This window comes from Gossypium hirsutum, chromosome D11 (assembly GCF_007990345.1).
Source record: "Gossypium hirsutum isolate 1008001.06 chromosome D11, Gossypium_hirsutum_v2.1, whole genome shotgun sequence".
Classification (NCBI taxonomy): domain Eukaryota; kingdom Viridiplantae; phylum Streptophyta; class Magnoliopsida; order Malvales; family Malvaceae; genus Gossypium; species Gossypium hirsutum.
Window position 1 is genome coordinate 16,614,121 of NC_053447.1, and position 16,640 is coordinate 16,630,760.

At 34.0% G+C, this 16,640-nt stretch overlaps 1 protein-coding gene across 1 annotated transcript; it reads right to left on the reverse strand.

Annotated features, from left to right (window-relative positions):
* Nucleotides 1-9,352: 9,352 nt before the first annotated feature.
* Nucleotides 9,353-12,151, reverse strand: LOC107910982 (triacylglycerol lipase 2). Its single transcript, XM_016838889.2, has 10 exons — nt 12,148-12,151; nt 11,366-11,526; nt 11,167-11,274; nt 10,946-11,086; nt 10,753-10,863; nt 10,506-10,652; nt 10,266-10,306; nt 10,068-10,147; nt 9,863-9,958; nt 9,353-9,781 (listed from the first exon to the last, which is right to left on the reverse strand). Exons 1-10 carry the CDS (start codon nt 12,149-12,151, stop codon nt 9,456-9,458), a joined length of 1,215 nt encoding a protein of 404 aa, XP_016694378.1. The 3' UTR covers nt 9,353-9,455.
* Nucleotides 12,152-16,640: the final 4,489 nt, after the last annotated feature.

Genomic DNA, 16,640 nt, shown 5'->3' on the forward strand with positions numbered 1-16,640 from the left:
TTTGGCACATTTGACTCTTTTACCCGTAACTGATAATAACCCGATCGGAGATCAATCTTCGAAAATACTGTGGCACCTTTCAGCTGATCAAATAAGTCATCAATTCGAGGCAACGGATACTTATTCTTTATAGTTACCTTATTGAGCTGCCGATAGTCAATACACAATCTCAAAGACCCGTCTTTCTTTTTCACAAACAGAACCGGAGCACCCCAAGGTGAATGACTTAGACGAACAAAACCTCTGTCAAAAAGTTCCTGTAACTGTGCCTTTAACTCTTTTAATTCTGTAGGAGCCATACGATACGGAGCTATGGAAATTGGGGCAGTTCCCGAAATCAGATCTATGGAAAATTCCACTTCTCTTTCCGGTGGCAACCCTGGTAACTCCTCTGGAAACACATCAGAAAATTCACATACAACTGGCATTGCCTGTATCTTTGACTCAGATACCTTAGTATCCAACACATACGCCAAATAAACATCATACCTTTTTTTGACACACCTTTGAGCAGTCATAACTGAAATCATATCGGATAATCCCTCTGTCTGATTAGATTTAACCCGAAGTAATTCTCCATTCTGGCACTTCAACACAACATATTTCTGTTTACAGTTTACTACTGCATCATGCTGAGTTAACCAATCCATGCCCAATATTACATCAAACTCATCAAAAGGTAATAACATCAAGTCAACCGGGAAGCAAATATCTTTTACCATCAGTGGACAATTTTTACAAACTTTATCCACCATCACAAACTGGCCCAGGGGGTTCGAGACTTTAACCACAAATTCAGTAGGTTCAACAGATAAATTTTTAACAAATGCTAATTTTGTGCATATGTATGAATGTGTAGAGCCAGGATCAATTAATGTAATAACAGTAGTATTATAGAGAGAAAATGAACCCGTAATTACATCAGGAGAGAACGCCTCTTTACGAGTTCGAATAACATATGTTCTCGCGGGTGCTCTAACATCGGGTCTAGCTGCTGAATCTCTGGATGCACCCCTGCTACTCACTCCCAGTCCTAGGTTTCTCTGCGGTCTACCTCTGGTAGGAGCATTTCCTGATCTTGCACTCATTATTTCTTCCTTTTTTGTTGTTTCAGGACAATCTCGAACAAAGTGATCTGGTGCTCCACATCTAAAACAAACATTTTCACCTGCTCTACACTCTCCGGGGTGGCGTCTCCCACATTGAGGACATTTCAGCCTAGGAGGTCGAGTACTGCCTGTACTTGCAACTGTAGTAGTTTGAGCTCTAAAACCCTCGAATCTTCTACTTCTGCTTCGGCCAAAATATCTATCTGGAAAATGTGATCCGCTAGAGAGCTTCCTAGATCTCTTAGACGTAGATTGAAATGATTTACTCATTTGCCTCTTCTTTGTATCCTACGATCCGGCTTTAGCCTTGCTCTTCTCTTTTTCTTTTAACAAGTCTTCTACTTTACAAGCTCTTTCTACCAGAACAACAAACTCTCTGATTTCCAATACACCCACTGATAGTCGGATATCATCATTAAGCCCATCTTCAAATCTCTTGCACATGTTGGCTTCGGTGGATACAAATTCCCGGGCATACTTACTAAGTCTGACAAATTCGCGTTCATACTCAGTCACGGACATCTTACCTTGTTTTAGCTCAAGAAACTCCTTCCTTTTCTGATCTATAAATCTCTGGCTGATGTACTTCTTTCGGAACTCCTCCTGAAATAAATCCCAGGTCACCCTCTCACTCGGTACTACTGACACGAGGGTCTTCCACCAATGGTAAGCTGAATCTCTGAGAAGTGAGACCACACACTTCATACATTCTTCCGGTGTACAAGATAATTCTTCAAAAACCCTAATAGTATTCTCAAGCCAGAATTCTGCTTTTTCTGCATCATCATCTTTCGTAGCCCGAAATTCTTCAGCCCCTTGCTTCCTAATCTTATCAACAGGTGGTCTCTCCCTGATGACTATACCTGCAGCTGGGGAAGCTACATGGGGAACCTGTGAATCTTGAGGGGGTGGAGGTCTTACAGCCGGATTCGTACGAACGAACTCGGCAAACCAATCATCATGGCTTGGAAGAAGGCTTCTCTAGCTCCTCCTCCCTGTCTAACTGATGTAGGTCCTTCGCTAACATTAACATCTAGCGGCGTCGTCCCTTCTGCGGACGCAAGCGCATTACTCTCTAATTCATCAGCACTAGCTCGTTTAGGATCCATAACTATAAAAGAAAACATTTTAAAATCGTCAGGAGTCGTCACACTATCAAAATATATAAGTATGACATGTATAGGTAGACTTTTATTCATAATGCATATTTCCGAGAACCAACTAAACCTGCTCTGATACCAAAATTGTAACACCCCTTACCCGATACCATTGCCGGAATCGAGCACGAGACATTACTTAGCTTATCTTACTAATTCGGAGCATAAAAACTTAGTTTGAAAATTTATTTCACTATTTACAGCAAATCTGTCCAATCGTGCAGTAGTTACAAAATTAAGTATAACTCGGGATACGGAACTCGAAATTTAATTTCGTAAATTTTCCCTAAAACTATACTCATATTTATACTTACCATAATTTTTTTAGAATTTTTTATTTAGTAAATTATTACAGTTTATTAGTTAAAGTCTCCCATGTTTCACCACATGCCTGTCCTGACCTCTTGTCACCAAAAATAAGTTTTCTCACTGTAGGATTTTCATATGAAGTTCTTACTTGTTTTTACAGAAAATAGACTCAATAAGGAATCTATACATATAAACTAAAACTTATAACTATTTTTTTACAATTTTTAATGATTTTCTAAACTCAAAACAGGGGACACCAAAAACTGTTCTGACTCTGTCTCACCAAAATTCTCATATCTTAAAATAAAAAATTCCTTTTGCTACACCGTTATTTTTCCATGAAAATAGACTCAACAAGATTTATTTCCATATATAATTCACCCTCTAATTCATTTTATACCATCCTAGGTGATTTTTCAAAGTCACGTCACTATGCTGCCTAAATTCTGTTTCTTTGCAAAATTTTACCCATTTCATGATTTCCATGCATAATATATCACTTAGACTCTTATAACCACAAACACTTTCATACTTAACCATTTTAATAACTATTCATCATAAAATACTTACACCTCATTCTTTAGCAAAATCATAATTACAAGCATACAAAATAACTAAATCCCTATACATGCCATAACTCAAACATGTTTCATCATAAAATACCGAGTAGTTTTTCTTGATAGTGTGGACGATCTCTGACTTCTTTAGGATCCTTGAAGTAGCCTTGCAATACTATAAGAGAAAGAGAAATAAAAGACGTAAGCATAAAGCTTAGTAAGTTTACTAGCAAATAAATAACAATATTTAACACAAATAATTAAACTCAAGTGTCTATATCTCTATTTTACTCTTTAGTTAATCTCATACTAGTTCTCTTGCTTGATTACTTAATATACTTGTGTTCATAACTTACTCTTCCCTTGTTGCATCGTTGAATATCAAATGTTAATATAATAAATTCTTAACTCCTATAACTCACCTGAGCTTGCCATTTCTTATCTTTAACTGAACTTTCATGTACCTGATTCGTTTACTAGCCCGTTGAACCACATTGGAATAATAAAGATACTCGGGTATCTTCTGATCATAAGATGCCAAAGCCATGTCCCAGACATGGTCTTACATGGGATGTACTCATGTCGGTGCCCATGCCATGTCCCAGACATGGTCTTACGGGGGACCTCTCATCTCGGTGCCAACGCCATGTCCCAGACATGGTCTTATATGGGACCTCTCATCTTGGTGCTCATGCCATGTCCCAGACATGGTCTTACAAGGGACCTATCATCTCGGTGCCAATGCCATGTCCCAGACATGGTCTTACATGGGACCTCTTTACCCAAATGTCATGACATTCGTATCCAGTATCATCCTTATGTATCAACGGAACTTTTAAATTTTAATTTTCTATCATTTCATGCTTGGGTCATCATCAAATAAATTCATGAAATAAATATATAATTGCTAGAAAATAACCACATTAACAATAATTATTAAAATATTGTATTTATTTACCGTAAACTTACATCGGTACCAATATAGCCCAATTCACCAACTTAGTCTTCAACTTTATTCTTTCCTTTGTCTAACCTCGAGTTTCATTCTTCTTGATCTAAAATAGAAAATTTAACTCATTTAATACTCACATTTATCAAAACAGCCCTCGACTCTAACTTTTTCAAAATTACGATTTTGCCCCTAAACTTTTACATAATTACATTTTTGCCCCAAGGCTCGGAAATTAAAATTCATCCCTTATTCTTATGTTTTATGATATGCTGAACATTTTTCCCTTCTATGGCAACATCAAATTCCCACTCTAACATGTACTTAAGAACATTAGGTATTTTTACCGATTATGTCGTTTTACTCGTTTTCACTTAAAATTGCTTAGCAAAAGTTGTTTAACATAATTTCTAGCTTCATATTCTATCATAAAACATCAAAATAAACACTTTTCACCTATGGGTATTTTTCCAAATATAAACCCTAGGTTAAATTATTGCTAGAATAATCTAAATTAAGCTACCGGGATCTTAAAAACGTAAAGAACATTAAAACGGGGCTTGGGATCACTTACTATGGAGCTTGGAAGCTTGAAAACCCTAACTATGGCTCCCCCTTGCTGATTTCATCCTAATGAAGAAGATGATGATTTTTGCCATCTTTTTCCCTTTTAATTCTTTTTATTACTAGATTACCAAATTGCCCCTAACTTAAAAATTTTCTATTTCACTTATTTCATGTCCATTTTTGTCTACCAAGTTACCAATGGTCTAATTACCATATAAGGACCTTCAATTTAAAGTTTCATAACAATTGGACACCTCTAACATGTAGAACTCAACTTTTGCACTTTTTACAATTTAGTCCTTTTGACTAAATTGAGTGCCCAAACGTCGAAATTTTCGAATGAAATTTTCACGAAATAATTTTGTGAAATCATAGACCATAAAAATATAAGAAAAATAAAAATTTCCTCATCAGATTTGTGGTCCCGAAACCACTGTTCCGATAATCTTAAATTTGGGCCATTACAATTTTGCACTCTTGATTCTCAAAGGATAGAGAATAATCATGCTTCAAAAGTTTTCTAATGCTCAAACAATTTTCATCTAATACTGGCACATAAAGTGTATCATGGATGACCTTGCTTCTTTGTCTTGTTTTGACTCCAATATTGCATTTTCCTTAAACTTCAACATATTCACCATTATTCAAATTCACCTTTAAGCGAAATGTGGAGTCCATGTTGAGAAAAGCTTTTTTATCTCCTATCATGTGGTTGCTACATCTGTTATCCAAATACCACACATTCTTTTACTCTTCAGACACCTTATGGCAAGCAAAGAACCAATTCCCATCATTCTTTTCTTCTTCAGTAAATGTTACTTGTTATTGATTATCGAGACGATAGTCTTTTTGTACATGTTTGAACTTCTTGAAATTGTAGCATTGTGGCTTGCCTCTATTCCAACAATCCATCTCTTCATGACTATTCTTTTTACAAATTCCATACCATTTATTGGATCTACCACCATTGCCTTGTGTACCATTGTAGTTGCTTCTACCCCGTCCACGTGAATTTCTTTCTTTGCCTCGACCTCTTCCAAATTTGTCACCTCTAGAAGCCTCGCCTTTGTTTTGTATTAAAGATCTCCCATCTGTAACACCCCTTGTCCCGGTCCGATCGTCGGACCCAAGTAATAGAATGCTACAAACAAATATCAAACAATTGCATGCAATTTATTTATCAAAATCTCAAATAAATATCAATTCATCACATATAAGCAAGTATATCGTGCTATTCAATCTATTTACATATATTAAACTGAGCTATCATAGTTGCAACATATGCATTTTTCCCTATCTCAATCGAATTGATTAAATTGTACAATATCAAATCCCTAATTTCGAGCTTATGAACTGATATCCACTATCCACTCTTGTTTCAATTTCAATATACTCAATTTCTCAGTTCTATAATATAATTCATCAATCAATCATTAAATCACATATGTGACAGCATAATTTATCACTAATTGAACTCAATTGCACAATTATAATAATATATTATATTTTCAAATCTATTCAATTTAGTCCTTATCACAAACAACGAATCCGAATCAGTTCAATTCAGCTCGTCCTATCATTTCCAACTTACATCATGTTATTACCATGTAGTGCAGTTTGTGAATGCAACAATTGAAAAGGTTCATGTTATAGAAATTCAAACTATAAACTCCGAGCTATTCATTGACGACCTTGTCTTTTCCTTTCTTTCTCGAGGATTTTGGGTCAATGTTTGCTATGGATTAAAAAATAATTATAAATTAACACTAAACAGCCCAATTCACATTCAATTACTAAATTATACAACTTTTGCATATTATTCAATTTAACCTCTAAAACCGAGACTAATATAACTTTCACAATTAACCCCCCAAACTTTATGTCAAATTTCTTAGAGTCCCTATAGGACTTCCTATTTCTTAATTACACCCCAAATTACAAATTTTTCACAATTTAATCCTTATTGTACAAAATCATCAATTGACTTTACAAATTAGTCCTATTTCACTTATAACCTTAAAATCTATCAAAATAACACCTCAAACTTCAATTATTTAACAATAAAAACATCTTCATTCTAGAATAATACCAAAAAAATACTATATAGGTTAGCCAACTCGTATTACTAGGGTTCCAAAAACATAAAAATTACAAGAAAATGAACTAAATTGACTAACCAATTAAACCTTGAAACTTTTGAAACCCTTAGTGTTGTGCGTCTTTCTTCATTTTATTTTTACTTCGAATGGTTTGGATGAAAAGAGAATAATATTTGTCTTTCAATCCACTATACCATCTGTTATTTATTTTGTTTTTATTTTATAACTTTATGTTTTGTTTTATTTATTAATTTTATTACATTTTCTTTTATAACATCATTCATTATCGTTCACTTTCATTAAATCAATGGTTTAACCTTATGAGTCACTTAGTTATGTTTTACTTTATGATGTAATTATAATTCAACTTTTGACTTTTATACGATTTAGTCTTTGTACTTAAATTAAGCACTAATTCAACGAAATTATCTAATCAAAATTCAAATTCTAATATAACTCTGTAAATATTTAATAAAAATATTTATAGGTCCAATTTACGGAAATGAGGTCCTGATACCTCAATTTCCAAAACCACTTACTTTAGAACTAATACACTTGTACATTGTCTAACTGTTTAAATAACCGAAATTATTAGACTGAGCTTCAGTTTAATACTGTAATACTCTTGTAAATATTAATAAATAATATTTATTGATTTTATTATCGAAAAACAGAATTCTGAAACCTCCATTTCCAGCACCACTGACTTTCGGATCGTTATACCATCATTCTTAAGATCAATGGTAAGCTTGGATTGAATTTTTTTAAGCGACGTAACAATCTTTGCTCATAAGATCTTAGTAAACCCATTAATCGTTGAACAATCATAGTTGATAGATCTTTAGTTTCTTCAATAATGACTACCATAGGATCAAATTTTTCTGTCTAGCTTATTAGAATTTTATCAACAAGTGTACGATCATCAATTGTGTCTCCATGTGCCTTCATTTGATTCACCAACGTAGACAATCTATTATGATATTCATTTATGCTTTCATGTTCTTTCATTTTTTTCGTTCTCAAAATCTCTTTTGAGAGATTGAAGTTTAACAACTTTCACTTTTGTGTCTTATTCGAATTCTTGTTGTAGAATATTCATGCTTCTTTGGATTTTTTTGCTCTTTATCATTCTAGGAAATATGGAATGAGACTCCTCTTTGAATCATCCCGAAAACTTCGGCCTTCGTAATCTTATTATTCTTTAATTCTTCATGTTATTCTTTTGTAGCATCTTTTGAATCTCCATAGCCCTCATTGACAAACCCCAAGACATTCTAGGAAGTGAATAATGTCTCCAATTTAACTGCTCAAAAATCATAATTTTTGCCATCGAATTCAGGAACTTGAATATTGTTGTAGATTGTGCTTTTGGAAGTCACGATTAATTTTATTTTCACACATACTCTTTCACTTTGTAAGGATCTCTAGCTCTTGATACCAGTTTGTTGGAGAGAATTCTACAGATAATGAAGGGAAGAGACATTTAACATAGAATGAATACTTTTCTCATATCATATTCTTTTTATCTCTTACTTTCTTACAATGGCTTCATCACTTACAACCTTTATATAGTTGTTATATGTGACTATTAGTTTCAATACATGCATCTAATAATAAATATGTATCTAGTACATACATGCATCTTAGATAAATACATTCATGCATAACTATTGGATTCCTTAGATTCATCTATTCTAAACAAATTGATTACAAGAACACATTCATGGCACCATATTATCCAACACTAGCAACGTTGCAGTGGACAAAGAGATGCTCCAGAGTCTCGACTTCTTCTTGACAAAAGGGGCAACTACTGTCATGTGTAACATTCCTCCTATATGTAATTTCTTTGACTTGCAAGAAATTATTGCAAATTTTCAAATAAACATAATCAGTTTGAAGTGGAGACGAAGCTTCAAGAAGGTTTTTTAGTAACACGTGTTTGTTTCACATGAAAAAGTTTAGGATTTTTAATTCTTAACATTTTAAACAAAAAATGGAAAAAGATTAACATGAAAAATTCTAAGGTGACTTTGATTTGATACATAGAGATATAGTATTTGATAAACTGAACCATGTCAATGTCATTGTAATGTAAAGCTATTCATAAGCCTACCTGATTTTAAAGAAATTCTAGATTAATTTTTAGTGGGCTCGATTCATTTTACTGTTTAAAATATTAATAAAAATTTAAAAACATTTTTATAAATATATTTAAATTTAAAATATTTTTTTATTTAAATCAAATTTAAACAGGATAAAACCAAATAACGTAACAATGCGGCACCAAACATAGTAATAATGGAGGGTGAGACTGAAACTTAAGTGTTTAAAGATCCAAGGTCTCCACCTTAACCAATAATAACAATGCCTCATTGGCAATAGGTGACTAGTTTTATACAAGGACTAACTTTTATCCATTCTTGTATCCTTTAATCAAAGGAAAAAGGTGTTTAAGTAAGCTTAAACTCATATTCTCTTAATTGTTGCAATAAATATAGTAATAATTTTATCCCAGTAAAATTAAAAAACCAAACCACAGATTTTTAGTACCAAATGCTTAAAAAATGTATAGAGTTAATCTACAAATTAACCCCCCCCCCCCCCCAAAATAAAAAAGTTTGTCTTTGCACAAGAGAACTTAAGCTTAAATTTTGTTTCGGCACAGAATCTTCATATACAAATTCTGTTAAATGTGAAGTTGAAGTTCAAGATGAATGGATGTCGAAGAAGGAAATCATAGGATCATAGACGACTTTACTAGCATTCACACCAAGAACAAAATCTGCATGAGCATATTCCTCGCTGTATACTTCAACCAGCTCTCCATTGTCGTGATCTTTGAGGTCATTTAGCAAGGCCTTAACATCGTTAGCATCAGCAAGCATGTCTTGACCACCATAGCCAAGGAAAAGAGGGAGCTCTTTCGGGATGTTTTTCATGTTGTATGCTGGGGGATCCGATTGCCCGTAGTGTTCCTTGTTCTCATCTTCACTACCGTAATCGTACATGGCTATGGTCCCTGTTCTTATCACTGTTCGACAACAAACCCAAAGAGCCACAGTAATTAAAAAAGACAAATGGATCAAAGATTATGGACGTTAAAGGCACTTACTTTGAGACAAGTGGATTATGTTCTTAGTTGCAGTTGGTTGGGGTTCATGTTTAAGTAACTCGCCTGCCCTTGAAGAATTTATACAGCAGTTTGGGCCTGTGATCGGCCATCATTCTTTCACCATTAAGAATAGAAAAAAAAGAAGAAGAAGAAGAAGCAAACATTGATGTCAAGGATTTATAACGAGCAAAGCTGGGAAAGGGACCTGTTAAAGCAGTCATTAACTCGGAGCAATTAGTGCCTGGTTCATTGCATATCTTTTCCAGAATTGGGCCTAGGACGTCCCTGTTCCATCAAAGAACCATTGAGATTTTACGTTCTTTATGCAGGTTGGGAATTAGCATTCTAATCTCTTTTCTTGGACTGCTTAAAAATTAAGAACCAATGCTTCATTAATTCTCACCATCCTGGAGGAAATTGACGGTAACCCAAGCTGTATAATTCCTGTTTGTCAAACCATAGGAAACTGTTAAATTGATGGAGTTGCCTATATATGACCCTCTCTAAGACCCACCAAATACATAAAAGTACTTTTAAAAGAAATTTAAATAGACCCGTATCGGATACATACAAGTATCTGATACGAATCCGAATAAAATAAGTTAAAATTCACACTAGAAAACGATATACTAAGAGATCTTACTTCGGCTATATGCAGCTGTGCAGCTTCTTTTGTTAATTGCGACGGAATCTGATTGAGGTGAGCAATTGGACTAAGCAAAGCAGCTGATTTGAACATGTTTATCAGCTTACCTTGTTCGGAAAAGGCAGCTAAAGCGATCAAAGTTCCCTAAAATAGTATATTTTCGAAGGTTTTTTTCCTTAGCATCAGCCATTATATTCCATAATAGATGGTTTGGAACAAAAAAAAAAGTTTACAGTGACTTTACCAAGGAATGCCCAACATAATGCAACTTCTGCCCAGTTTTGTACTGAACATATTGGACAAGAGCTGAAAGATCATACTGGACTAATTCATCCCACGACCATTCCCAGTAAGCCTGCACGCAAAAAAAATATGAGTAATGAACTCCATAGCAAAATATTCTAATCATGGAGTACGATACATATAAAAGTTCGAACCGAATCATTCGAACTCAAAGACGTATGTCCACGACTATATTTAGTTCCGCGTGTGTTCGCAAGCCACACATCGAAGCCATTATCCGCTAAAATGAAACCTAAAGATTCATCTGGAGTGTTCAGCAACCATGCTGCGGCATCCTGTCACCATATTACATGCTACGTTATTGACAATTATCATGTCATTCAAGCATGGAGATTAATGTTTTACAGTGACTAACCACTAATAGCCCATGTTGTAGCAGCACCGGCGGTTTGCTCGCTGTCTTACCAGACCGCCCTACTGGAATCCGCTGCACGCTAAGGATGTAACCATCTTTCGCAGTAACCTGGAAGAACAATTAGAAAGGTTTTTGACAGCAGTCATTGGATGTTACAAAGTTGAAGGACATAATTCTAAGCTGAAATCAATGTCATTACTTTATGTTCTTCACAGGCGTAACCTTGAGTCTGCACAAGCGATTTGCAGATAGTATCATCGTCATCACTGATTGAGGATTTTATTATGATATCAACATCCTTAGCATTGCCTGGAAACACCTTATCAATGGCCAAAACATTTGGTGACACAAAGAATAATACTAATAATGTCAAAACACTTGAAAAGTTAAGCATCCTAAAGTTTTCTTGTGCTCCACTGCACCACCAGCCAGTTTTTGTTTTTCTAGTTTTTATAGTGGCCAAATTACAAATGAACCAAAATAGTAGTCTTTGCTATAATCGCAGGCCCTGTTGAGTTATCCTATGTTGCTAAAAAATGGGTGGAATGCGCATACTTTTATGATAGGTATTGGCATGAAAATTGAAGAGCAATATTCTAGAAACAGATTTGTTTGTTGTACCTGCAGGATGGAAGCAAGGAATGGGAACAAATTAAAGGTAATAATTTATAACTTACTAAATGTTTGAATTATGTGGCAGTAGTAAAAATCAAAGAAGTAGGTGGCGCGGAAAGAGCTAGAGAAGTGACCATTTTTGAGGTCAAACAATGAAAGTGAATTGCGTTGATGATAAACTGGGTTGATAGGGACTTGCGTTGACATGTTGATGGCCATGTTTAGATATGACCTTATTTACATGGATTCATTTGGGTTATGTATCAGTATCCGACATCGGTACTGTTCGGCCTCAGATTAAGATAATCATGAAATCATCTCTCGTCTAAAGGCTGGTTCCGGTACTTTGCTTAGAGGAGGACATACCCATCGCCAAATATAGCGGACATCCATTAGCCTAACGAACAGAGGTCTAACCATGGGATTATGCTAACTAACAAAGCATTGCATACCCAAATAGATGAATATTTGCCCATCTACGTTTTGAACTAAAAAATAAAGAATAGTTTTACCGCATTGGGGTGCCAACCTCTAAAAATATATATGATCCCAATTCTATGACCATCTACTCGGATATTTTTCATAAAAATACTCTCTTGAAAAACCTTTAAAACTCTCAAATACTTATTCTAACACTCTTTGACCACTTAAAAAGGATTTTTACACTATTGTGTGATTGTTCGTCCTTCCCTTACACCTGAACTTTTTATTAACATGTATGCATTTACATGGTTTTTTTTGTCACAACATTTACGTGTTTTAATCTACTCATGACATTGATGGTCACGGGTGTCCACATTATAAAGTCACTTGTATCCATTTATGAATAAATGTTGGAACATATCTTATTTTCTATTTTCATCTTCTCTCTCGCTGCTCTAACCCTCTCCCTCCATCATCATAGCCACCAACCTCGAATGACAACTTCCCATTCAGATTCTGATGACAAAACACTTCCTCTTTCTCTCCCATTTCTTTCTCTTTACTTTGGCTTTTAGCTTAAAATTTCCCCAAAACGATGCTCACCACTCACCACTCAAATTCTCTTTTGCCCACTAAAACCCTTTCCCTCAACTCTCTATCATCTTTTTCTTTTACCCTTTGTTTTCTTTCATCGAATTCCAAGGGGTTTCACTTGCTTTAAAGCTATCTTAGATACAAATATACATATACGTACATATTGATAGAGTAGGATAGTAATTTCGATCTGAGAGAGAATGATGACCCACTTTCTTTCCTTGTTCAAAACTTGCTGCAAATGGCTCTTTGTGGATTTGTCATCACCGATACCATCGAACCCAACCACCCCATCGTTTATGTCAACACCTTGAATTTTTTTACGACACCACTGGAGATGTAGGCTAGGTTGAAGACAAAGATTTTTGGCATTGAAAGCTATAGAGATGAAAGCTGCGTTGCAAATGCTAGATTTCTTTTACCAATTGATATTTTATTTGTTTAGAAAAAAAGGTTGATTTCTAAACATTATGCTGAAAATTAAAAAAAAAGAATACCAAAAATTAAGATGTTAAAAAAAATCGAAATTGTTGTTGAGATGAATAACAATATGAAATTTGAGAAATTTTTATTTGAAGTTTTTTTTTTTGGGTAAACAACAAAAATAGTCACTTTTGTTTACCTCGGGTTACATTTTAGTCACTTATATTTGAAATGTTACGTTTTAATCACTTACGTTATCGTGTTGTAACATTTTAGTCACTGAGCCATTAATTGCCGTTAACAGCGTAACGGTAAGTTGATGTGGCATGTTAAATTATCATTTCAAACGAAAATTTTAGATTATATTCTACAACTAGCCCCTATATTTTTTCATTTTGAGCAATTTAATTTTTTTTCTTTTATATTTTTTTAACTTTTTTTTCTTTATTTTCCATTCTCTTATGCTTCTCCCGTGTGGCCAGGCCGTATGACATATCCCAAACCTTGTTGACATTCGAAGTTAGGACACACGGCCGTGTCCCAACTCATGTGTTTGCCCATGTGAGTATTCGAAATAGGGTCACACTACCATGTCGCCAGGCCATGTAACTCTTTGAATCCGTGTGGTTTATTCTGCACTAAAATTTAAATGACACACAACTGTGTGGGGTGATCGTGTGAGGCACACGGCCGTGTGATAGCCTGCGTCCCAGGTCGTGTGCTCCCTTAACCACCCTTAAAACAAACCATTTCTTACCCATTAAGCCATACCATCTATAACGACTTTCACATGCATAAATCACATTCAAAGTCACCTAAAACATGTAAAAAATCATTCAATATAAATCTAACCAATGTGCCTACGTTAGACACCACAATTTATTCACCTAAAACACATTAATTTCAACACCATAAGTTCATGACCAAAACATACATCACATACACATCATTTAGTTAATTCATTCTCAAATCATACCTCTTAGCCATACTTTTTCATAAGACATACTTAAGTGACCAAATTCACCTATTAACTTAAGCATATACCAACTAATGTAAAGACATATACATATGCAAATAAGTTAAGCATAAGCTCAAAAGATATCACATGGTCAAGTTAGCAACACACTCTTATTACTTTCAAAACATACGAATTCAACCATCCAAAAACATATCAATCAACCATTTCTTTCCTAATTTCAAAAGACCATCCACAACTATTAACAAAAGGTATTAGGCATACCAAAGCTTGACACAATCCAAAACATACTAATTTAACATACAACCCTATACATGCCATTTATAACCATAAGTCAAAATATCCAAAAGCTACCAAAATGGATCGATGGATAGTGCGATCATGCTCTAACATTGATTCCAACCGTTCGAGCTTTCCGATGATCTACAAAACATAAAATATAACTACGTAAGCAAATAACGCTTGGTAAGCTCGTATAAATGAACTTAAACTTACCAAACATATTAAGTTAAACAATCAAACATACTTTCAATATGACATATGCCAAATTTCCTTCCCTATACACACAACCTCACAAGGTTAGTAAGGGTACAATTCATATGTAATTCAAATCAAAGCATGGCATGTGACATATCAATATTTCAATTCCATGATTCATTGCTCATACATATATAATTAATAATCTTTTACTTACCATTTCACATACCTCTACAATCCATATAATTACCCCAAATCATGGTTCGTTTCATATATCTACATACTTATTAAAACTTTACTTACCCGTTGATATCATAAAAAGAATTTCACCATATAAATCATTCATCCACATAATTCAAATGTTACATTTTCAATCCAAATACTTACGTTCCATTTTCCATTCCGTATTTTCAATCCAAATACGTACCTTTTCATTTTAACCCTTAATTTCTTGTTAAACCAAATAGAATAATATCAGATACTCGGGAACCATGCTCACACAAAGTGTGCCTGTACATGTAATTGAAACCTTTTCTGTAATGTTCACACGAGCTATGAAATGGGCCTACTCACACGAGCTGTGAGTCAAGATGTTAGTTACATGATGTTGCTCATGGGAGCTGTGGAGAATCCGCAAAAAATGCATGACCTCAGCCATCGGTAGGACATCCAGAACCAGCACCCGAAACCATATAATCCTTAATGACATGTCATTTGTATCTTAAGTATTCACAAGGACATTTCCTTGTTCATATCCTTTGATTTCAGTCTAAAATACCATTACATTATACATATATGAAATGCATATTTTCAAATATATCATTTAATTTGATTAATTTCTCTAGTTGATTCATAATAACAATTAATCACACTTTTATCAATTTAATTTAAACATAGCATAAATATTTATTTGCATCCATCCAAAATAGAAAATAATGATTTTAATCCTTATACGAACTTACCTTAACAAATACAGTTGTAAAAACGAAGCCGATGACTAATCCGACACTTAGCTTTCCACAGTTTTGATCCGTTTGGCTCGTTTCTTGATCTAAATAATAATTTTTATTCAATTAAACCATTCAAATAACTTAATATAATTAATTCAAATTATAACCCTTATCAATGGGAAATTTAAAAAATTAACCCCAATGTTTTACCTTTTATGCGATTTAGTCCCTAAACTTGAAACTTGCAAATTAACCATTTTTTGTAACACCCCCATACCCAACCCGATCGTCGAGTCAAGGCATCAGGATATCACATTCGTTGCCGAAGCAACTAATGAAAATTTCAGATCAATTTATCATATTATTTAATTAATGTAGATCGTTAACTCATTTTAGTAATAATTGAATTTACGATAGAACTAATAATGAGTTAAAGGAGCTCATTAAAACATCCACAATTAATCAAAGGTCAAACTGTAAAGTTCATAAAAATTTCTGAACTGTCATCGCGACGTTGGGGTTTCCATGTCGTGACATGACAAACTTGTCATCTTGACGTCGTCTCCATTTTTTTACAAGTTCCACGTTTTATTTTTATTTATTTATTTTTATATATCATTACCTGAATATATATTCAGATGTCATAACTGCCACTTCATTTTACATATAATCCACTTACATCTATTTCTAATATCAAGTCCTCATAAAAACATGATATTCAATCAAAGATAACAAAGTATATAAAATTAACACAAATATTAAAGTTTTACAAATAAGACCATTGGAGGACTTGCACTTTCAAAAGTAGTTTACCCACTTTACGTATATTTCATATTTATTTCTAAATTTTTCCAATCAATTTAATTCTTCATAAAATTTTAACAAAGAATTCAATATCACATCAATTAACAATTATTCACTTATTATTTTATCAATTCGTTTAAACATACTCACATGTACTAATCATTCCATCACTTACAACCATTTTGAAACATTTCAAATTCGTCTACTATATA